The sequence below is a fragment of the Macrotis lagotis genome, chromosome 3, assembly GCF_037893015.1.
Source record: "Macrotis lagotis isolate mMagLag1 chromosome 3, bilby.v1.9.chrom.fasta, whole genome shotgun sequence".
Taxonomy (NCBI): Eukaryota; Metazoa; Chordata; class Mammalia; order Peramelemorphia; family Peramelidae; genus Macrotis; species Macrotis lagotis.
This window is the reverse complement of record NC_133660.1, coordinates 106,732,363-106,757,522: the sequence shown is the minus strand read 5'-3', so window position 1 is coordinate 106,757,522 and position 25,160 is coordinate 106,732,363. Positions and strand designations below refer to the sequence as shown.

Genomic DNA, 25,160 nt, shown 5'->3' with positions numbered 1-25,160 from the left:
AATAAGCTTTTTGAAAGAGAGTGGGATGGAAATTTTATTTTATCTATTGTGTCTCTTTCTCATCTTGACCCTTCTGATTTTCTAATGATTTTTTACCTTTGCTCTAATTAATCAATGATCTAACTGCACCCAGAAAATTGGCTTGAAAAATGACTCTTAAGTAAGCAACTGGTCACTTCTGTCTGTTAAGATAGAAAATCAATTTTATTTACAGAAGTCTTACCCCTGAGTCCTCATTTAACCCTGCACTCTCAAGGATTCTGTCTTCAGAGTACAAGCTCTGGTATATTCAACAAAAGTGGAAAGCCTTTAATTATCACAAGGACAAGATGCACCTGCTGAATGAGTACCTATCCAGCTAAGCAGAAAGGATTATCATCAGCAAGTTGATCATTATGTCACAAATTCTTTCTTATAGTGTCATGAAACAAAGTACTATAGAAAATGGACTTAACTCTATTGCTAAGGGTACAAACAAAACCCCCAAAAGATCAAAGCAAGAGAAAAAAGTTCTCTATTTAGAAACATTTATGGGAAAGGTAAAGAACTGGAAACTTAAGAGGGTGCCATCAGTTGGGGAATCGATGAACAAACTATGGAAACTGAATGTAATGGAATACTATGCTTTAGGAAATGAAAAGGACGGTTTTGAAGAAGTCTGGGAAAACTTGTATGAACTGATGAAGAATGACTGGTACAAAACCAGGCACTAATTTTTGCCATAATAATTTTTTCCTATGGGACAGAGCAAGGTAGGAGGGAGATAAAAGTGAGGAAGAGTATAGTAGTAGAGAAAATAAATGCTTGTTAATTTAAAAAATTTTAAAGTTAAAGAACAGGGCAAAACTATGCTTTTTTGGCTGGAATGGACTCCCTTCTCACTTCAACCTCAGAATCCCTCTTTAAAGTTCAGGCACTGCTGTTTGTAAGACATCTTTCTCAGTCATCTCAAATAGCAGTACTTTGCTTCCTAAACTACCTTGTATTAATTCTATTCATATTTCTATGGTACTTATTGTCTCCTTCATTAGAATTTAAATTCTGTGAGAGTAGGGACTCTTTCTTTTTTTGTCTCTATCTCACAACTTGGTATGGGCGCTAGCTATTTGTGTCAGGTCTAAAGTAAGCCAGCAGGATCAAAGCTTATAAAAAGCATTCATGGAGCATAAGAAACAAATAAAACCATTTTACTATTGAGGAATCAAAGGAACACATTTTAAGAAGAGACAAAAAGGGGCAGCTAGGTGACTCAGTGGATAGAGCACCCACCCTGGAGTCAGGAGAACCTGAGTTCAAATGTGACCTCAGATATTTAATAATACCTAGCTTGTGTGACCTTAGGCAAGTCACTTAGCCCCAATGCCTTGCAAAAAAACAGAGACAAAAGATATTAAGTGCTACTGCCTTCTGAAGTCACCAAATCAGAAAGGCTACCTATGAACAGCAGCTCCTCAGGAATAGCTGACAACTGTCTTCCTCATGTTAGGCTTTTCATATCTCAACTAGCAGCCCTGTCTCAAAAAAAATAGCCCAGACATACTTCCTGGAAATTATCTGACATATATAATGTGGTTGGAGTTTGCTAAGGAGAATGGTAATTCATTAAATAAATTAGGAGCAAGGAAGCAATTACTATTTCCAACTAGGGACGAAAGGACCATTCATAACCCAAAAAAATGGATAGAAAGGATCACAAAAATAACATGAACAATTTTTGTTATATGAAATTTAAAAGCTTTTGTACAAATAAATTCAATGTATGTAAAATTAGAAAGGAAGCAGATAACTGGGATGAAGTCTTTACAGTAAGCTTCTCTGATAAAAGATATATCTAAGATGGAATAGATTCAAACTTATTAGAAGAGCCACTACCCAACAAACATGGTCAAAAGACATAAACAGGTAGTTTTCAAAGATCTAAGAAAGCCAAACTATTTATCATATGAAATAAGTGCTCCAAATCATTAACAGACTTTAAGAAATGCTGAACTTCAACCTCAAACCCATGAAATTGGCAAAGGTGAGAAAGGAGAAAGGCATCAAGAAAAGAAGAAATGAAAAGGAAAAAGAAGCGGTTCAGGCTTTGGGGGGGGCGGCAAACATAACCCCTTCCTCAGAAATTCAAAAGCATGATAAATCCTGTAACTCCTTCCCAATACTAGCCCTCCATAACCCTATTCACTATCTTTGTATAATCAGACATACATCATAAGTATTTAATGCTTACTAAATTGAATTTAATTATTTTACATTTTTGGTCTATGTAGATAATAGTCAGTTTGATAATGATGGTCAATTTGGGCTTTCTAATAATTATTTAAAACAACATAACTAAAGTTTGTCTTCTAAATTAAAAAGTATTTTATTTAATATATTTTAATTATATAAATTTAATATGTTTATACATAGATATGATATATAAAATTATAGTAAATATAATTCATTAAATATTAGTTGTCCAACTGAAATGTAATAATCAAAAAATATAATCTACTATCATCCTTATCCCACTTAACAAGGCACCACTCAAAAAGAAGTCAAGATACTTTACCTTTTCATTATTTGTTTCCATTTTGGCAGTTATTAAAGAAGTAATATATTTTTTAAAAGTATCTATATTTAATTCTTCCTTTTTCAAAGTTAATAATAAAATATATCCATGGTATATATTATTTTCTGCTAAATATTTCTTAGATTATCTTCTCTGTAAGATTTCCTCTTTTTTCCTCAGCAGCCACTTATATAGCTGAGATACTTCAGAAATGTATGCCAGTTAAAAAGGCTAGAGGTGGGGTTTTACTGTGTGTTCAGTGTAGCCCTTTTAGTATCGACCTACCTCCTGGGAAGATACCCTAGGGAAGCAGCAGCTGGCCTATTGGAAAGATGGGGGGGAGGTTGTTAAAATAGGGTTTCTCTTTGAAAGCTTGCATGATCTTCTCCAACTGCTTTCAATAATGTATTCAAAATACCTTCCCTTTTTTTGTTTCTTTTGGGAAAAAATAAGTGGCTGATTTTTCTAAAAGACAGTGAGAATTACAAGGATTCTCACAATCAAGAAAGCCCTGTTGGATTTTATGTGAGGAGAGGGCAGCTGGGGAGAGTTTAGCATGAATTTAGAGGGACAGGTAGGTAGTTCAGTTTCTGACTCTTACTTTCAGCATCTCTTTAAGGAAGGTCAGATAATTATGAATTTGCTTTTAAAAGTTAGAGGATATAGACATGGAAACAGAAAGATGACTTTCACCCTTTATCCTCTATACACATAAATACACAAAAGCAAGTCCACACATATAAACAGTTTACAAAGGGTGTGGGAGCAATATTGTCTATTTTAACTTAGTTCTCTGGTTCTAATTTAATAGGTCTAGGTAGTTTAATTTGTAATTTCTGAATAGATGGTACCTGGGTCTTTTGTTTTGTTTTGTTTTTTTAGTAATGTTTTTCTGGGCATCTGTGGATTTTTAAATTATCTCTCTTTGATATATTTTCCAGGTCAATTGCTTTGGAGGATAGCTTATTTTTTCTTCTATTTTTTCCAATATTTCAATATTGTTCTTATATTTCTTGTTGTCTTGGAATCATTTCAAGTCTTAGAGTTAGTAATTTATGTTTGATCCATTCTGATTTTGGGGAAAAAACAAAAATATCTAAGTTACTCATTCTCCTAATTTATCCTACAATGTTGTGATTTCACTTATAATTTCATTTCTTCTTTTTCTTCTAAGTATTCTTTTCTACCTGACCAAGTCATATTTTTCTTTCTTTATCCTCTGAGACTCTGTTTATAGTTGTAGTAGAGTTAATTCTTTCTTCTGAGTATCTCTTGGCTACTAATGTTACTATATGATGTTCCATGTCTTGTGCTTACTTTTATCTCTAGCCTCAATTCCTAATCTGCATCAGGGCCAGGTTCTGCCCCCCGCCCCATGCTATTGGATAGCTTGGTCAGTTCCAAGTTGCTCTTGGCCTCTACTACCTGAGATCCCCCCTGATTTCTACCTCTTTGATGTGTCTGTGCTCAAATTACTGGCAAGCTTTGGAGTGTCCATGTTCAAATCACTGCAGAGTTCGGGATACTCTGGAGCTGTCAGGTCATCAGGTTGCAGACTTCTGACCTCTCTGGACCCTAATAATCTGTGCTTCCAGATCTTGTCCTACATCAAAATATTACAAGTTCCCTTACCCCTGGGGCTTACTATGGGCTTCTTGTTCCTTAGAAAACTGAGAGATTGGTCAGTCAATAAGTATTTATTGAGTCCATCATATACTGGGCACTGACAGGCGCTGTCCTCAAGGAACTTAGTAGAAAATAGGTAAGCAAATGTACAAACATGTTATATACAGGATAAATAGAAGGCACCAGAATTAAGAAGACTTAGAAATGGTTTCCTCCTGGAGATGGGAATTCTAACTGGGACTTGAAGGAAGTTAGGGAAGACAGATCATCAAGGCAGAACCAAGATCGCAGCATGAAGGCAGCATATCTGGGGAACCCCTTGCCCCCCAAACTCCAAAAAAAACAAATGATGACTTTAGACAAAATTTAGAGGGGCAGAACCCATAGAAAGACTGAGTGATGCATTTTCCCAGTCCAAGATAACTTAGAAGTTCCACGGAAAAGGTGTGTTTCACTGGGGAAGACAGGTCATCAAGGATGAGGAAAGACAAAATTCTAGCCTTGGAGGACAGTCAGAGAGAATGTCCAGATACAAGAGGTGGATTGTCAGTGGAACAGCAAAGTAGCCAATATCACTGGATCATAGAATACATCAGATATAAGAATGTCACACAGGATTTTGTACTTGATCTTAGAAGTGACATGGAACCACTAGAGTTTGTTGTGTGGGGGATGGAGGGAGTGTGTATGTGACATGATTGCACTTTTGGAAAATCACTTATCAGTATTTTTCTTAAATAGCGTGGTTTAGCAAGCACAACAAATATAGCAGATGAGGTCTAATGAAGGAAGAATACAACAAGGAAGGTTTTTTTTTCTCAAGATATCACCTTCAAGACGTCATTGGTCCTCTTCTAGAATTATAGATAAGCACCACCACCACCACTACTACCAAGAATAGTGTGACAATAGTTACATTGTACTCTTCCTTCATTAGATCTCCATCTAGTAGATTGTACTGCTTGCTATGTTACACAGTTTAAGAAAAATACTGAAACTGGAAAGTATCCACACCAAGGGAAAGTAGGACTCAAGTTAATTTCATATGAAGATTTTTTTGGAGGAGCTTGACATGTTTAATCTGGAGAAGAAAAAGCTCAAGTAAAATATCATATAGAAAAAGGTCCAAACTTGTTGGCTTTAGTAGCCTCAGAGGTCAAAGCCAGGAACCTTAGGTAGAAGCAAAGAAGCAAATTCCAACCTGATGTCAGAAAAAAAAAAAATTTCCTAATAGAGTTGTCCAAAAGTGTAATGGACTGCCTCAGAAGGAGAGTCCTTCATTCTCAAAGAGGAATGTCATCAGGGTGATATCACGAATAAAACCTTGGAAGTGCTTTTTGCTTGTGCTACTTCTCTGGTGAAAAGGATACCATAGGATCCTATCATTCTTTTGTGGGTAAAGGCAATTATTATATAGTTTCTTTTTGGATTTCTTGATCATTTTTGGCTTGATGCTATTTTTAGATTTTTTTTTTCTATTTACCTGTAGTATTTTTATGAATAGAGTACTGGACTTGGAGTCAGTAAGATTCATCTTCATGTGTTCAAATCCAGCTTTAGACAGTTACTAACTGGGTTACCCTGGACAAGTTATTTTTATTTATTTAAGGCAGTGGAGTTAAGTGACTTGCCTAAGGTCACACAGCCAGGAAATTATTAAGTGTTTGAGGTCAGATTTGAACACAGGTCCTCCTGACTCCAGAGTCAGTGCTCTATTCATTGTACCACCAAGCTGCCCCCTGAACAAGTTATTTAACTGTATTTGCCTCAATTTCCTCATTTGTAAAATGAATTAGAGGAGGAAATAGCAAACCACTCTACTGTCTTTGCCAAGAAAGCCCTCAGTTTGACACAACTGAAGCAACTGAACAACAACATAGAAAAACTGGAAAGCTGGGCTCCTCTTTGACCTTTCACACTATTATCTTTATCAATACAGTCACATTTTACACATGAACACCCTGAGGTCAAGGGAGGTCAGATGACATGCCAAGGTAAAATTAAGCACTCAGGACTAGTCATGGGTCAGAGTTGGTGGTAGATAAGAAATAAACATTAAAGGTTCAGGAGGTCAGAGACTGTCAGTCAAAGGACATACATAGGAACAAGAACATGGTAAGTAAGGGCCAAAGAGGAGCAAATGAGGTAGAAGCTGTGGATCATCAGATTTCAACTTGAGGAGTTTATGACTTGCTCATCCCTGGAAATTTTCCAGTGAAGTCCAGAGGACCATTTGGCAGAGTTAGTGTAGACAAGATTATATTTCAGGTGCAATTTGAACTTCCTGGTCTCTGTGGGCCTTTATAAATCTTCAGTTCTATAGTTAATAAAGAGGCAATATGGTGTGGCAAGGACTTAGGTATGGACATGAGGCAACAGGAATCAAAGGCAGAGCAAGAAATCAGGGTTTCAAGGGGACCAAGATCAAAGAAGTATTTATTTGTAGATCTTCCCCTAGGCCCCCCAAATTATGAGCTCACTCATTGGGAAAGGATTGAGTTTTAAATATGTGTGTCTATGTGTGTGTATAATATTTTAAAAATATTTATATTTTATATTATGTACCATTACTTACTGAGGCCCATAGCAATAATATTAATAGCTAACAGTTATGTATTTATATGATATATTCACTGTGCAAACACGGGTTGACTTAGCACAGCATTCCCTCACTCAAATCCACTTCACTTGTTTGTCATGGCATCACCTCCCTGATGTCATGGTCTTCTTCAAGAAGGACATTATTAAGTATCAAAGGTAGAATATGAATCCAGGCCTTCCTGACTCCAGTTCTAGTATTCTATCCCCTGCATCTCACTGTTTCTGAGGTCTCCTTGAGTACAAATACAAATAAAGTGCCCTTTTTCCTCTGTAACTTTTCAACTTTATCAGCTATGCTTGTCCCTTAGTAGATGTTTGTGTAAGTGAATTGTTCTGTTTCAAACTCTAGGCAGAGGCTACATATCTATTTCTACTTATTACTTCATCTAGATTAGCCATGTGAGGATTGATTCCCACTCTGCACAAGAATTCTATAAAAACCCTGAGCCTGAAGAGTTACCTTGGCTCAGTTATCAACCAACCAATAATTCAAAAGGCATTCATTAAACCCTAATAAATGGAGCAGCCAAATGGTGCAAGAATCTGAAGTCAATAACAAATAAGGACTAAGCCCTCCGATTTAGAATGTTATCTCTTTCCTGCTCTGCCCCTATCTATATCTCTGTCTCTTGAGTTGCATTTTATTAAATGGGAATGCAAGTAGTTACTTAGTTTAGGAAATGAATGTGTGCAAAGAGCTTCTAAATCCTTAGAGACATGTACTTGAAGTAGGTGGTTTGGCTTACATCAGGGCAATATCTTAAAAGCCAATAGGCTAAAGCTGAAACTGGACCTGCCTGATATAAAAAAGGAAAGCCCTCCTCCATTTTTTATTTGGTTTCATGTGAAAACAGATAAATATGAGATTATGACAAAGCTTCCTCTAATTTCCTACTGCCAGTAGGCCCTTCAAACTAAGAAACATTTGTTAAAGCCCTAATATTTGCAATACACTGTACTAGGCAATGGAAATTCAAAGAGAAAATAAAAAAGTTCCTTCCAAAAATAGATTTCATTCTACAGTGGAAGGTGTGTGTGTGTGTGTGTGTGTGTGTGTGTGTGCGTGCGTGTGTGTGCTCATAAGTACAAAAACAACATGGTCATGGATATGTAAATATATGTTTATTTGAAGAAAAGAAAAATATCAAAAAGTCAGGGATATCAGGAAAGGCTTCTTATAGGGATCATCATGCAATCTGAGTCTTGAAGGAAAACTATTAATTCTAAAAGAGGAAAACAGGGAATGAGAACTTTCTAGGCATAGAAGATAGCCTGTGTATATGCCACAGGAAGAAGTCAGAATGATGAGTTTAGGGGTGGCTAGGTGGCATAGTGGATAAAGCACCGGCCTTGGAGTCAGGGGTACCTGGGTTCAAATCCAGTCTCAGACACTCAATAATTACCTAGCTGTGTGGCCTTGGGCAAGCCACTTAACCCCATTTGCCTTGACAAAAAAAAAAAATGATGAGTTTAGAGAAAGTCTAGTAATAGGGATTTTAAGAGTTCAGGCCACAGGTGGCAAGTATTTAGGATAGTGATTTTGTGAGTAGAGACAGACTCATAGCAAACAATACATTTTTAGATGATTTGTTTGTATTCTTTCCTTGGCTCCAAAAAAGCTTTTCTAGCATAATTTTGGAGTACTTAATTCCCTAATTATGCTGTCAGCAGGAGTGGCTTTTTATGGTTCAGAAAAAGAATGTTCATTTTTGCAATATTGTAGAAACAGTAACAACTTCCATTCAGTTGAATCAAGTGTACTGTTCAGGTTTTTTTTTTAATGATTTTTTTCCCTTTCCTTTTTAAAAAAATAATGGATTTGGGGATTTTTTATTTTTTCAGATTTCTGTTTACTGAAGCAAGGTTTCTACCCTGATACAAGACCATGGGGGAATTATACTTATTGGATTTTAGAATCCCAGAGTTCAGCACTGAAGGAAGTCTCAAACAAATTTGATCCTGAGAGGGAAGTAAATGTAATACCTAAAACTGTGGTTCAGTTTCCAGGATTCCTGAAATTGCTGTGGATTCTGGTTGAATGTCAGTCAGGGGTTGGGTCCATAGCAAATGATATTTGGTTTTGAGTCAAAGATTCTGGGTTCAATTCCTTACTCTTTTATTAATAACCTCTTTTGAGACTTTGGTCAAGTCACTTAACTATTCTGAGATTCAAATTCTTCATCTGTGAAATGGGAGTTGAATTTGATGGTCCCTTTCAGTTCTAATCTAAAATCTTTTGATTCCTAAAGGAATATTTGTCCATCACTGGAAAGGTAATCCCAAATCCCAAGGATCCCAAGTGGCAGGATAAAGAGAGGTGGGGATTATGTAGAGAGGTCAAATTCAAGGATATTCCTTTGAATATTTTCATCCACTTTGAATATTTTCACCCATTTACTTAAATAGTGAATAACTGCATTTCTGTTTCGGTCTTTATGGAGTCATAAAGTGGATGTTGTTGTTGTTCAGTTGTATTGGACTCTTCATGACCCAATTTGGGACTTTCTTGGCAAACATACTGGAGTGGTTTGTCTTTTCCTTCTCCAGGTCATTTTCCAGATAACTTCTTGGTTCCAGTGGATATACCACATTGTGCCACCTAGCTGCCCTCACATACAGGGCAGGAAAGAGCTGGCATATCTTGGTTGGAACCTCCCAATGTGTGATGGAAAGGAGAGAGGAGTCAAAATGCCTGGAGGGAATGCATGAGAGTAATGATGCAGTTCTATTGTCCATGGGGTTTAGTTCTTTACCTTTTCCTCTTCGTGTAATTGTGATGGTGAATGGTGGTAACCATGGGAGTTCATTCACTTACACATTAGAAATAGGTGATAATAATAAAAAAAAAATTGTATATAACCTGGAACTGCTTAACTCAAGGCATTGGATTTTTGCCCTCAAGGAGTTTACCTTCTGTCAAACTCTAACACTCAACCACTAAATTGTTTCTACACCTATCAATTTTAATCTGACACTTTCTAACTCTCTCTAGTTCAATACATTCAAAGTAGCTCCTCTGATCCTAGTATAGATGAGATTCCTGGGTCCCAGGCATTATAATTTAAATTTCCAGCAATATTGACAATTAGTTTTCCTGGGTCTTTTCTAGATCTCTAGGGAAATGTCCCCTTTATGTGAATTTGACCTAAGGGCCTCTACCACCCTTTTGTTCAGGAAGATTACAGATTAAAAAACCACTGTACTTTCTGCATTTCACCTATTGAGACAACTATAGTCATAAAGTCTTAGACTGAGAACTAGACAGGGCCAAGGAACTCATATCATTCAATGCCATCACTTTTCACAAAGAAAGAACTAACTTCAGAAAAGCTTACTTTTTCAGGGTCCCAAAGGCAAGAAGCAGGATTAGAATCTAGGTCTATTTAACTCCAACTACCTCTCATGTGGTCTAACATTTAGCAACCAAATAGAAATATTAGAACCATTCCTTGTTCATTCCAGTGAATCTTTTCAAATGCTTGTCTACCCTATACTTTTATTGTTCCTGGAAATGATTCTCTTTATGGAGCTGCTCATAAATGCCTGGATTATATAGAGGGGGGAAAAAAGCACCAAAAAACTTCCTGGACAATCCTTAAATGCATTTTTAGTCCTGTTGGTCTTAAGGGAATGGATTACCTTGCTTTCATTCCCATTCAACTTTCCCAACTCATCTGCTTTGGCATGCCCTTTTCTAAAGGGCAATACCTGTGATGAGAAGGGGTCTTTAATTGCTGGCAACTGGGACTGAAATGGCAGGTATACAGGGAGGCTTAAAAAAAAAAAACCCTTATCTTCCAACTCTTGCCGTGAGCAAAATTGATTAGGATCACACACACAGCTGGTGTCAGAGGTAAAGTGCTTCCTTCCTAGTGGTCAGTGTACACAAGTGCCCCTTTGATGACTTTAACTGGTGGGGGGGGGGGGGAATGAAGGGAAAAGGAGAGGGAATGGAAGGAAAAAAAGACTTAAAGAAGATGGAGGAATGAGAAGTTGCAAGCAAGCTAAGTTTCTCATTATCCTGGTCTCTAGCAAAAAAAGGCAATATCCTGAAGGAGCAACATGGCCAGAAACTCTCACAATAATAACACACTCAGAATTTGAGAGGTCTTTACGTTGGATCTTCATAACAAGCCTGTGAGGAAAGTGCAATTTTTCTTCTCATTTTTCTGTTAAGGAAACTGACTCCCAGTCCAGTTAAATGATTTGCTCCTGCTTGAAACAATAGTAAGGGACTAAATTGGGGAACAAACTAGGATCTTCCCCAATCCAAATTTAGTATTCTATATACACAAAAACTTAACTACCTCCTTCTTTTAAAAAGAGTTTATTTTATGATAATCCCAAAGGACTGAAGTTGAAGTATGCTACCTACAACCAGAGAGTTAGTGGACATACAGAATGAAGCATATATTCCTGGACAGGACCAAGGTGAAAAATGTATTTTGTCAATTTTGCTTTTCTCTTCTTTATTTTCCACTGGGAGTTGGGAGAAGAAAAGTAAAGGCATTAAATGCTTACTAAATGATTGGAAAAAAATAAATTTGGAAAAAATTATTCTAGGGGGGCAGCTAGGTGGTGCAGCGGATAAAGCACCGGCCCTGGAGTCAGGAGTACCTGGGTTCAAATCCAGTCTCAGACACTTACTAATTACCTAGCTGTGTGGCCTTGGGCAAGCCACTTAACCTCGATTGCCTTGCAAAAAAAAATTGTTCTAGGAAAGAGGGGAAAAAAAAATCAAAGGAAATAGAAACATGAAAGACACAGAAGGAGTAGTATGTTAAAGGAGAAGGGGAATCACTGTTCCAAATAACACTTTACTACCACCACCCCAAATCCTGTGGATAGTATCATTCATGGGATTGTGATGAAGAGACAGACATAATAATAACTGAAAATTTTAAATAAATACCTAAATACATGACATACACACACAGAATATTCTTCCCATTCTTATTGGCCCAACAAGGAGATATGACCCAATAATATACCTAAAACTCCACAGCATTTGGGGGAGTCATCAAATCCTTGACCCTCATTTTGCATATAAGATAATTGAGACCAAGAGAAGTGGCTTGTCCAAGGTCAGACAGGTAGTAAGTGGCAAAATTAGAATTTGAATTCAAGTATTCATAATTTTAAATAGAGTGATCTTTCTGTTATATCGTCTTACCTTTCTTTTATTCTCATGAAAGGTCTATATAAAAAATGTATAGGTATTTTAGGTAAATTGCTCCAGGTGTATAGGTAAATTGCTAATGTCTAATTGTATACAGTAAATTGTTCTCTTTCCCACTTGATGATGTGGGGGAAAAAAATCCCTGACAATCTTTAAATGCATCATTTAGTCTGTTGTTCTTGAGAGAATAAATTTTGATAAACTTTTCACAGCACATCACTACCTTGTAGCACCCTTTTCTAAAAGGTTGTAACTGTGGTGAGAAGGGACCCTTTTAACAGACTTCTTACTTTTTCTGGCAACTGGAACTTAAATCTCAAGATATATAGGGAGGCTTCAAATAAAAAACCCCAACAGTCCCTTATTATCTATCATTTGCTATGAGTGAAATTGACTAAGCTCTCACACACACACAGCAGGTGTCCAAGGTCAAGTGCTTCCTTCCTAGGGGTCAGTGTACACTAGTGACCCTTTGATGACTTTAACCATGGGGGGAAATGAAGGGAAAGAGAGAAGGAATGGAAGGAGAAGGACTTTAAGGGAAATAGAGGAATGAGAAGTCACAAGAAAGCCTAAATGTTTGTATTATCCTGACCTCCAGCAAAAAAAAAAAAAAAAAATAGAAATATTCTTTAAAAAAGCAAAAGTACTAGAAATTTTGCCAGTAATGACATACATATAAGTTTCTTCTGATCCTCCTTGTGCTTTCTTCCATCAACCTGTTTCATGTTTCTTCTTCTAGCCTCCTGATTGCTCCTTTTCTCTCTTTTGCTAAGCTCTCGTCTTATAATTCCTTACATGGGATGGTAATCTTATTCACAACTGTAGATTCAATTATTGCCACCATGCAAATGACTACTATATCTGTATTGGCCTCCAATCTCAATCTTTGTCCTGAATTCCTGAATTCTATATATTATAGCTGCACACAGGACATATCCTTAGGATGTTCCATAAACTCAATATTGTCTGGCATGTGGTAGATGCTTGAGGAATACTTGATGGCTTATCCAAAAGCAAGGTTCATTTTGTACCCACCAGAGACTTGCTACCTTTTGACTTTGCTCATTATCTCTGTTCTACCACTATTTAGTGCATCTCCTGTATTTATAATTATGGTGCTACTTGTCTTCTTTCTTTTATCTCTCATATTTAATCAGTTTGGTAAATTCTGCTGATTCCATCTCCCTAATATCTTTTGCATATTTTTATTTCAATTCCTACTGCTATTACTCTATTACTACCTTATTAAACTATTGAATTAGCTTCCTTACAGGAAAGAACATTTCTGCCCATCTGAGAATAGAGGTCCTTCAAATAGCTAGCCAAATACCTCGGCCCTATAAACTACTACATATAAAAACTAGAGCACCATAAATACTAGAGCACCATAAAAAAAGTCAATTATTATTACCATTCCTCTTAAATCTCATTTTTTCCAGGTATCCATCCATGATTTCCCCTTGCCCAAATTGAAAATCTACCTTTCTCCTCTCAAGCTTCATATAAAATTGGCTTTTAAAAACTTTTTAAAGAAATTTAATACTGGGGCAGCTAGGTGGAGTAGTGGATAAAGCACCGGCCCAGGAGTCAGGAGTACCTGGGTTCAAATCCAGTCTCAGACACTTAATAATTACCTAGCTGTGTGGCCTTGGGCAAGCCACTTAACCCCATTTGCCTTGCAAAAACCTAAAAAAAATAATATTGTATTTTAGAGAAATATTGATACTTAGATATATTGATATCTTATCTCATCATACCTTAAATTCTTAAGGGCAGAAAAGGTGTCTTATATGAGTGTAGATAATGCACATAAAGTACTTTGCAAAGAACAGAGCCTTATAAAGATGAATATTGTAAACTTGATATATCTGTCTAGCATAGTGCTGTGTTTTATAGTAAGTACTTAAATAGGACACTTATTTTTAGTTGTTTTCTCTATAATACTTCAATAGTTCTGCTATCTCATATTTCTTGTGAACTATTTGTGCCTGACACTGGTAGAGACTTTTTTTTTAAGTTTTTGCAAGGCAAATGGGGTTAAGTGGCTTGCCCAAGGCCACACAGCTAGGTAATTATTAAGTGTCTGAGACTGGATTTGAACCCAGGTACTCCTGACTCCAGGGCCGGTGCTTTATCCATTACACCACCTAGCCGCCCCCTCTGGTAGAGACTTTTGACCTGTATTGATCTAATAAGCCTCAGTTGGACGCACTGTAACTCCAACATAGTGATGTCACTTTGGTCCTCTTTGAAAATGAAGGACAAGAACCAATCAATCATGAAATCCAATCTGAACTTTGACTTCTCACCCTCCATAGTTCTTTTCCATGTTCTTCCAAATATCTTCTAGAGAATTCAACAAAATCCTAAAGGCTTTCTTCTAGTTCTTTTTATATTCCTTGAGCCCAGAATAGAGTCCTTGGACTGTGTCTGTCTGTTGGCCTTCATTTTTTCCACTGGTCATCTCCTTTTCTGATAATTTCTTTTGTCATAATCCTTATTATAATCTTTTGAGCAATAGCTTATGAAAAGATATCTGCTGTTGGCTGCATTCACCCACCATGCATCTTTCCATTGTTCTTTGGGTCAACCACATTTTTAATTTCCTGCAAAGTGTGGTATTCCAACCTTCTTATTCAAACAACATTATTTTGATTATATTTATGTATGAAGATGAGTCTTTATGCCAAAAAAAGTTTGAGATTATTAAAAACACTATAGAGTTTTTCTAAAGGCAATTCAGCCTGCTCTCTTCCTTTCATTCAATTCTGGGTAGGTCTCATTTTCTAACTGCACTTCCTGTCCCAAGTATATGTACTGATGAACTAAGTCAGACCATGAAACAAATTTCAGCAGTTAACCTTTGAAATTTATAACAGCTGTGAGATGTGCCCTGGGTTAGATCAAAGTTTTAGGCAAACAAATGACTGTTTAGCACATTCTAAAATGCATTTTTTATCTACTGAAAGAGCTCTCATGAAGGTTTCTAGGAGGCTTCTTCTCACCAAATCCTGCTATGTTTTCTCAGTTTCATCTTCCATAACTTCTGTGCAGTGTGTTACTCTGCTGAGAAGTCCTTACTGTATTCCAAAGAGATCATAAAAAGGGGGAAAGGACGTACACGTACAAAAATATTTATAGCATCTCCTTTTGTGGTGGCAAAATATCGGAAATGGAGAGGATGCCCATCATTTGGGGAATCAAGTTGTGGTATATTAATGTAATGGAATACTATTGTACTATAAGAAATGATGAGCTGATGGATTTCAGAAAAACCTGGAGTTACCTGAACTGATGCTGAGTGAAGTGAGCAGAACCAGAAGAACATTGTATATAATAATACTGTGCGATGAACAACTATGAATGACTCAGTTCTCAACAACAGAATGATCCAAGACAATTCCAAAAAAACTATGATGGAAAATGCTACCTACATCCAGAAAATAAAGTAAAATATGGAGTCTGAATGCATATTAAAACATGATTAATTTCACCTGTTTTTCTCTTTGTGGATTTTTATTTGTTTTTTCTTCTTTCACAATATGACTGATGTGGAAATATGTTTCCATGACTGTACATTAATAATGTATATTAGATTGCTTGCTAGCTTGGGAAGGGGTGAGGAAAGGGAAGGAAGGAGAAAAATTTGGCACTCAAAATCTTATAACAATGAATGTTGAAAACAAACTTTATATGAAATTCAAAAAATGAAATACTATTTACAAAAAAAAATAGTAATGAAGACATCACAGGTATAACTTTAAAAAATGGGTATATATTATAAACAACTCTGCCAATTCCTTTCTTTGGTCAAGCAATTACCTTTCCCCCAAGTTTTGTTTTTCCTAAGCCTCTCTATTTCTGTTAATGCCATCATCATTTACCCAGTAAAGTAGGTCTAAAACCTCAAAGCTATCTTTTACTCCCTGCTTCAGATAAGCTACCAAGAGGACTGTTTCCTTATCTATAAAATGGAGAAGTCAGACTCAATGACTTCATAGGGCCCTATTCTGGTAAGGATCAGGATAATAATGACCATTCATTTCTACTACCATGAAAATGGTCAGATCTTTATTACTTCTTACTTTTTACTTATAATTGTCTTCTAATAGTGTCTCCTTTCATCCAGTCCAACTTATACAACCAGCCCAGGTATATCTTGCTCATAATGCTTAGTTCTGATCGTGTTATTGCTCAAAACCTTTCAATAGCTCCCCATTGTTGAGCAAATAGTGTCCAAATGTCCTGCCTAACCTGGCATTCAATGACTTCACGATTTGGTGACAAGCCTTATCTCCTACATACCCATTTCTTCTATGAGGTTATGATTTTTTCTTTGGTTTTATAAATTTGTGTATACATATTTTCCATTAGATTATAAATCCTTATCATAGGAGCCATGACATTTATCTTGTATCTCACTTAATACTTAGCATTGTTTGCTTTGCACACAATAAAGACTTATTGAAATGATTGAATCTTAAAACTACCTTTATTGAACCTGTGCAATCAGCAATTTATATATGGGATAGAAACTAAGAAAAAATTTAGTGTGAGGATTTATTTTTTTCCTGTTAAAAATCAATTGGATACTTTTTGAAGGCATTGGATCAAGAAACTAGTTCATAAATCTTCTAAGTCTCTTCTTGGTTTCAAAGATAGCCTGAGTTTTTGAACACTTTTCTAGTGAAATTCTGTCATGGTAGATCCTCTCATGGTTCAAAGGTATGAGTATTGCCATCACCAGTCATTTAAGTTTTTTTCTTGGACAAGTTTAACCCTAAGACTAAGATTCCCATGACCATTTGGTGATAAATGTTTTGTCCACAGAAATTCATGAAACACAAAAAATTATGAAATGGATCTCAGTTCTGGGTAACTCTCTACTTTTTCTTCAGTGACAATGATAGAACTGGGGGTGAGAGGTAGAGTGGGATGGGACAGAGAGTATAAAGAATCACACAGTTCTTCATCTATCTATAAACTAACTAAACTGTTGGTACTGAAAATGTGAGATTTAAAGGTCTCCTGATGGCCAGCAAGTGGAAAGAGTCAGGGAAAAACTAAAATAATTTCAAATTTGATATTCTTGCTGAAGTGGGTTATAAAGAAGAAAGTTGCATCTAAATGAAAGAATGACTCATTTTCTCCTTGGAGGGGAAAATAAAGGAGTTGGTAGAGATATCATGTACTGAATGGACATAAGTCACACCATTTCATGGGGCATTTGAACATCTCACATTGCAATGCTCATGACAAGTATTTACAAAAGACTACAAGGAAAATTGCTGGCTAAGTGATGGGTCTAGTTGGAACTAGAGTCAGGAAGACCTGAGTTCAAATATGAAGTCACAGACTTACACATACTAGATACTTAACATTATTTGCCTCAGTTCTTCCTCTGTAAAATGAGCTGGAGAAGGAAATGGCAAACCACCATAGTATCTTTGTCAAAAAAAAACCAAAAACAAATGGAGTCACACAAAGTTAGACATGACTGAAACAACTGAATAACAATGAAAATAATTGTAGCTGTTATTTCAACAGATGACATGATAAACTATGAAAAATTCAAAAGGACTCTCCAAAGTAAATCAACATATAATTTGTTAGTTGAAGACTTCACTCTAATTATGATCATTGAGGATATGGTGAAAAAGCTATTAGAAAATAGGCAAGAAGGAAGGAGAAAGGTCAAAGATTTGTAAGCTGCTCAGAAACCTCACATCTTTTTTTAATCAATATTTCCTTTTAGAAAAGAAATAGGTGTTAGTACATAATGGCTAGTACATAACATCCCAACCCAAAATTGACTATATTCTAACACACAGGAAATAACTCATTACTAATGCAGAAGCCATTCCTGATTCAGCTGAATTACACAATCAGATCATTAATTTGTTATAGATAAGATCAAAATTAGAAGAAAATGTAAAATGAGAAAAAGATCAGATGTTCAATTAAAACACCACCATCCTGAACTATTTAAATTAGTTATTGATTATGAAAAATGAGATGTGGATGAAAGAACAGGCACATACTAATTTCACATGGACTTTTAATTGATGTAAATCAATTGCTATAATAAGGGGACCAAAAGAGCCTTTTCAAAGCTTGCTCAGCAGATGCTTAGATTCACTGTAAAGCAGAAAAACATAGCAACCAAAAACAAGTTTAGAATTAAAAAATAAAAATTCATTCATAAAATTTTGGAGGAGGATGATGGAAAAATATGAACAGAAAGACAGAGAGTAGAAACAATGGAAGGTAAAACTAGGTTAAAGAAATTTTGGTTATATTTACATATAATTGGAAAAATAAATGAATTATTTTTAAATGAAATTTTGGTGAGAGATTCAACTCAGTAAAGTCATCCCAAAGACATTTAAAGGATAAAAATGAAAGGACAGTGGAACAAAATAGAAATGATCTGCAAAGATTTTTATAGCAAACGTTTTTCATCTGAAGGTATTGTAGAGTCATCACATTTAGAATCCAACTTCACAGTTTCAGATGTGCTAACATATAAGGTAGAAGTGGTATTTAAGAGAACATAGTATTGAAAAGCAGTTAAATTCAGTCAGGCAATAAATATTTATCAAATACTTATCATGAACTAGGCACTGGTCTAAGCACTGGGTATAAAAAATAAAGACAAAAGACAGTTCTTGCACTTGAGGTACCCATAATCCAATGTAGACTTGGCCAAATGAGTGATGAGGAAATGTTGCTGGAAACAGATGAATTGTGAAAGTGCTGAGGGACTGATTCACAAGATATCTGAAGAAAAGTTACCAAAGATGTTGAAAAATCTTCAGATCATATTAATTTCTATAAAAGGCCACTGAGAGAATACCAACTCAATATATATGCCTACTTTTCTATTGATAAAAAGTTAAGAGAATTCCTTCAGTGAAGGAGGTATTAATAGAAAACAGGAAGATTTTTACAAGCAATATTCGCTGCAGATAACATATTTAGCATCAAACAACTGATTAAAATGTAGAAAATATGAGATTCTACTTTTATTATTATTCATTTATTATAATAAATGAATCACAGATATCAGAGACATGACTTAATTTGCTAAGGCAAAATTTTGTCTCAAAGGTGCTCTTCAAACATAAGGTCTCCAGTCCAGAAAACAAAATTATTCAAGATTCGCTGAAAGATGTCATAAGAAGATAACCTTATATGATGAAGTTTTTGATCATCAATCATAGGTTATTCATAAATAGAAAACTATATGCTCACCATACACAACCTCTTTGAGATTCACTTTCTTCATTTGTAAAATAAAAGGTGCGGGAATAATGGATTTCTCTTTCTGGCTCCAAGGCAAAAAGTCTAAAATTTTAAAAAGTCTAAATGTAGGAAAATAAACAGCATATCTATTTATAGGCATATAAATAGATATATATTATAAGCAACTATATAAATATATATTTAAAATAAATTTATATTTATATAATATATATTTATAAGAAATTCATAATAGACATATAATAAAAATCAAATTGCAAGTGAATAAAACACATATATGTTAATAATTGACTACTTTAGATGTTTTTGTTGTTGTTCAGTTGTTTTTCAGACATTTTCAACTCCTTGTGACCCTATTTGAGGTTTTCTTGGCAAAAATACTGGAGTGGTTTGTCATTTGCTTCTCTAGCTCATTTGACAAATAAAAAAAAAAACTGTAGCAAAGTGAGTTAAGTGATTTGTCCAGTGTCACACAGCTAATAAGTGTCTGAAACCAGATTTGAACTCAGAAAGATGAGTCTTTCTGACTCCAGGTCCAACATTCTATCTACTATTCTACCTAGCTACTTTGTATTTTGAAAAAAATTAGAATATTGGACATTTTTCATTCTATAGATTTAATTCAACATATATTAAGGACATAATTATAAAATTGAAAAATTATCCTTTCTCTGCTTTCAATTAAGCTTTTGATTCAAGAATGGGAATTACATGTATGTGTATATGCAAATATATGTATACATATGTTTATTTCCATGTGGATGACAAACATGGAATTTTGTAAGAAGGATGGGTTTTGGGGGAAAAGATAATGTAATGAGATGTCAGATTACTATCATCTGCTCCTGTTTATACTGTATGACTTACTGCATTCCTCTCAAAATCAAAAGCAGCAAGGGAAAAGGATGTTAAGCATAAAGCATATCTTCTTGGCTGCCTGCTGCAGCCAAGAGGTAATCAGAAAGGAACTGGGGCACAATTTTCCCAAGAACACCTTCTCAGCAGCAGTATTTATAACTGCCTTGATAGACTCAACCCTATATATAGCTGTGGGGTAGTGCTCATATCTTATGGAGGAAGCTGATTGGGAGAATTTATTTAAATAGGAGTAGTTTTGGTTAAGACAAGTCCTATGATTGACTATTTTACCTTGTGGCCTGTCTTTCCAGTTTCTAATTGGTTGATCATACAGTTATTCTGGGGGATACTGCCATGATCCTTGATTCATCTCCTTCAGGACCATACTTTGGAGACTAGTAATCAAAGAGAGTTCCCTGGGCACTTAGAAGTAAAAGTAGATTGTAAACTCCTTGATAGAAGAGATTGCTTTTTGCTTTTCTTTGTAATTCCAGAGATCCCTAGAATATATTAGAAATGTAATGGATACTAGCTGACTGATTAATTTGACCCAGCTCCCAGAATCACAGATATCGGAGACATGACTTGAACACTGGTTCTTATGACTCCCAAGCTGCTCTTGCATAATTCCCTATGCCAAGGTTCCTTTTAAACTGCCTTTGTTGATTGTACAATTTTTTGAAAAAATTCCTTATTCCATAAAAGAAATCCACTGACAGCTCAGTGTGAAGTCATTTTCCATGCCTAAAGTAATTGAATTTTAGACAGTACTGTTAGCATGGCAGCTTCACAGGGTAAAAGCAGAGACAAACTAATATGTTCACAAGTCAACTTAATGGAGCAATTCTTTTCCAAATTACATATACATTTCAGTATTTCCTCCCCCCCACTTACAGCTTCAAACATAAAAATGGCTTACAGCAGGGTCTTGCCCTTCCTAATTTCTTTCTAATAGGACCTCTACATTTTGATCAGTCTTTTACAAGCTGGAATTCAGTAATATTCTTGGTAAGTTGTTCATAGATCTTAGAACAAGGGCATCATCCTTGTCAGGACATCAACCTAATCTTTTCTTTTATTTATCAATCTTCCTTTCAAATAGAGAAGAATTATCATAGGAGACAGTATGGTTTAGCTGATAGAGAACTGAACTCAAAATCAAGAAAGCCTGATTCAAGACCTATCATTGGCTCACCCAAGATTAGGAGACCCTGAAATCAGTGAACCACTAGGTTCTACCAGGCAACTTCCTAAGACCATAAATTGCTCAGAGGATGATAGTCATTTTTGGTAAAGACATTCTCTCTCGTGACCCCACTATAGGTATTAAAAATATTGTCAATAAACAGAGAGAAAGGCAGACAGATGAAGAGATAGGGAGATACATGCAGAAAAGAAGAAAAGACTCCTTAAAATCAGAAAACAAAACGATAGAACTTCATGTAGTCTGTGTGACCTTGAGCCAGTTGCTTCTTTAGGCTTGCTCAAATCATTTGTCAAGTAAGGAAGCTTTCTCCAAATCTCATCTACAGTAAAACTTCCTTCATGTGGGCTCACTGGAAGGCCAATCTGGATAAGAAGAAAAGCATATTATGGATAGACCCTTATATATCAGTTTATTACCTTAAAGCAAGATGATCATTGGAACAGTTAGCTAGTAGGTAATAGGGAATTTTAAAAGTATTTTCAATTAGCATGACAATTTTTTATTGATATTTTGTTTTATTTTTCCATTTAGAAGTTACAAAAATTTTTCAACATTCATCAACTTGCATATTTCTAAATTACACATTTTTCTACCACCCTCTATTCTCACTCCACCCTCCTCAGCAGCAAATAGTCTAGTAAAAGTTATACATGCCTTTTGTGCTTAACATATTTACATATTAGTCATTTTATATATGAGGGATTAGGACTAAGGGAAAAGAAAGAAAATCATGGGATAAGAAGGAAAAAGAGTAATTTTTAAAAAGTGAACATAATATCCATTCAGATTGTGTGGTGTTTTATATTTCTTTATCTGTATGTGAATGACTTGTCCATGACAGGTTTTCCAGGGTTGTCCTAGATCTCTGAACTGCTGAGAGGAGCTGCAACTATCAGAATTGATCAATTCTCAATATTGCTGTTAATGTATACAATATTTTCTTGGTTTTATTTCCTTCACTAATTCTTTTCATGCTTCTCTCAGTTCTGACCATTCATTGCTCTAGAGCTAAAGTACTCCATAACGTTCATATATTTGCTCAACCATTTTCTAGTTCATGGACATGCCCTCAATTTCCAATTCTTTGTCACTACAAAAAGCTACTATAAATACTTTTGAACATGTTTGACTTTCTTTTGAATGTAGGTTTAGGGTTGGTAGTACTGGGTCAAGGGGTATGATCGGTTTTATTGTTCCAGATTGCTCTCCAGAATGACTGGATTAGTTTATAACTCCATCAACAGTAGCATGACAATTTTAAGTGACAGTACTTGAAGGTGCTTGAAAAGTTTATTCTCAAGCATTTGTTCTCTTCTTATTCCTGTTTACTCTCTTAATTTGTTTAATAAACCTTTTCCTCTAAGATAAACTCATTAAATTTCTTCAATAAACTTCTGCTTAGCTCTAGGGGGCATTATGAGTCTTTATGGCATATCTTCAAGTTTTTCCTCTAGGAATTATTTATATGTACACAAATTCACAATAATTTAAGGTTGAAAAAAATGACAAAAGGAAACAAGTTAGTACCTAGGGAGGAGTATAATGAAAAAGCCCTGATTCTGCATTAAATAGAATTGAATCTATCTTGAGTAAGTCACTTAATGTCAATGGGCCTCAATTTTCTAACCTGTAAAATGAGGAGCTGGTTTAGTTTTGGAGTCATTAGCCATTTCTTATGACATGGACCTTTTGGGGTAGAGTCTATGAACCCCTTCTCAAAAATGATTTTATATGCGAAAAATAAAAGGTATAGGATTACAAAGAAGCCAATTATTGAAATTAAAGATGTAATTTTTTTCCACTCAAGTTCTTAAACTCCCTGAAAACTTCTAAGAACTTTAGATGTGATGATTCCCTGGAATGATGAGCCTATAAAATTTCATACAGCTGTCTCACCTGTGTATCTAATAGCTGCATAGAAATGTAAATATTCTATGAGAATGACTGGTGAGGAAAAGCAAAGGCTCTGTAGTGTTTGACTATTTACATCAAATACAGTGTGAGGAATTGAAGCTCTCAGAGGATATGGATTCTAGATAATTTGTAATGTTGATGCTGGGAAAAATGTAGCTGGCTAAAGGTTCAGGTAGAACATGAAAGAATTCATGTAAAAGACTGATACCCCCTTTAAATGGGACCTGCTAGACAGAACAACTCTATGTGCCCTTTTCAACTAGAAGAAACTTCTGAAGAAGAGAGACCTTTGCCCCAACTCCCAAATGAATTTACTCCTAAATTGTTTGAATGGGGAATGATGTAGGTGAAATATTAAGATAAATATGTTCTATAATTTGTTCCTCTGCCCTGACCATGTACTTTACATTAACACTCCTTACATTAATGTTCATTTTCCTTTGAGAGGGCAGCACTTTCTGAGGGAGCATGATCACCCAAGTAACCTCTCATGTCTCTATTACTCTTCCTTATTGTTTATTCTTTGATGTCTTGCTTTCCAGTGACTCTAGCCTGCTCTTGGGGAGCAGGATTCCCCCGGAATTCTCTTGCTACTATACCTTCCCTTACTGCTCATCCTCTTTGGTGGCTTATTGTTGATGTTGATTTTGATGCTGAGACTAATCTTCTTAGAGAATCAGTGGCTTCCTGCCTTTAGTCTCTTTCCTTCAATTTATTCCATACTACATATCTATAGCAATATTTAAATGAATCTTTTTGTCCCTAATGTTTCTTGTGCATCAGTAGATCTTTTAAGTGAGTTCTTATGTTTACTCAAATCCTAAAACTTTTAGTAAGACAATTTTACTAACATTAATATTATATATTCTGTAATATGGATTCTATGGAATCAATAAGATCCTTGAGAGCAGGGACTATCTTTTACCTTTCTTTATATCGCTGAATGCTTATTACAGTAACTGGGTCATAGTTGGAGCTTAAGAAATGGGAGTTATCTGACTGTCTAATCTGTGATATGTATATTGTTGCTTTCTTTCTACAGCAACATCCTGTGAGTATACAGGCTACATGTACTTTTTTTTAGGTTTTTGCAAGGCAATGGGGTTAAGTGGCTTGCCCAAGGCCACACAGCTAGGTAATTATTAAGTGTCTGAGACCAGATTTGAACCCAGGTACTCCTGACTCCTAGGCCGGTGTTTTATCCACTGTGCCACCTAGCCACCCAGCTACATGTACTTTTGTGTAAAATGTGCCCCAAGAATATAGGCATTCTAAATACATATATCTGTATGGGTATGCATTTGAGAAGAGAAGGCAAGGTTTCTGTGTAATGTAAGATGAAGCTTTAAGATTTACCTGTGAAAATCATCCTTTTTCCTACAGCAAAAGGCTTTCGATGAGATAGAGAATAGGCCATGGTCCAACCTTGTTCTTCTTAATCTTTCCTTTGCAAATCTTCTAAGAGACACCCTTGGTCTGCCCTTTCCTCTCCAGAACCAACTGTTAATTTCCTTGCTCCCAACTCTTCTCCAAGTGGTTGCTAAGAACTCTTTGTGACTGGGAAATAGAATGTCTCATACAACCTATGGGACATTCCAGTATTCTAATGCTGCTTCTTCAATTTTTAAAATCATAGCATCTCAACTCAGCAGGATTGATAGAGAGCTAAACAAGGATGAAAACCTAAAGAGTGGGAAATGGAAAAGAAATGTTGAAGGGAAAAGACAGAAAGATGACCCATTTCTATGATGCAATGTTCTCTTTGTGAACCCACCAATCTCTACAGAAAGCCCCTCCCAGTCTGTCTCTAGGTCTTTATATCTGGGGCTCCAATTGCTTGCCATTAGATATCTTTGCCTTTCAGACAATTCAAAGCACCATGTCTAAAACTAATGGCATTGTCTTATATCTTTAAGTCCATTCTTCTTCCTGATTTCCCAGTTTCTGTCCTACCATTT

General features: G+C 35.6%; 1 protein-coding gene and 1 long non-coding RNA gene across 2 annotated transcripts in view; one reads left to right on the top strand and one right to left on the bottom strand.

Moving 5' to 3' along the window:
• Positions 1–24,910, bottom strand: part of SPMIP2 (sperm microtubule inner protein 2) — a 174,100-nt gene extending 149,190 nt beyond the window's left edge. The window contains exon 1 of the mRNA XM_074229050.1: positions 24,559–24,910. Coding sequence (XP_074085151.1) covers positions 24,559–24,619 — 61 coding nt within the window. The 5' untranslated portion in view covers positions 24,620–24,910. The remainder of the gene's footprint in view (positions 1–24,558) is intronic.
• The window catches only part of LOC141517740 (uncharacterized), a 95,082-nt gene that overhangs the window by 45,942 nt on the left and 23,980 nt on the right, over positions 1–25,160 (top strand). The window lies entirely within an intron of this gene.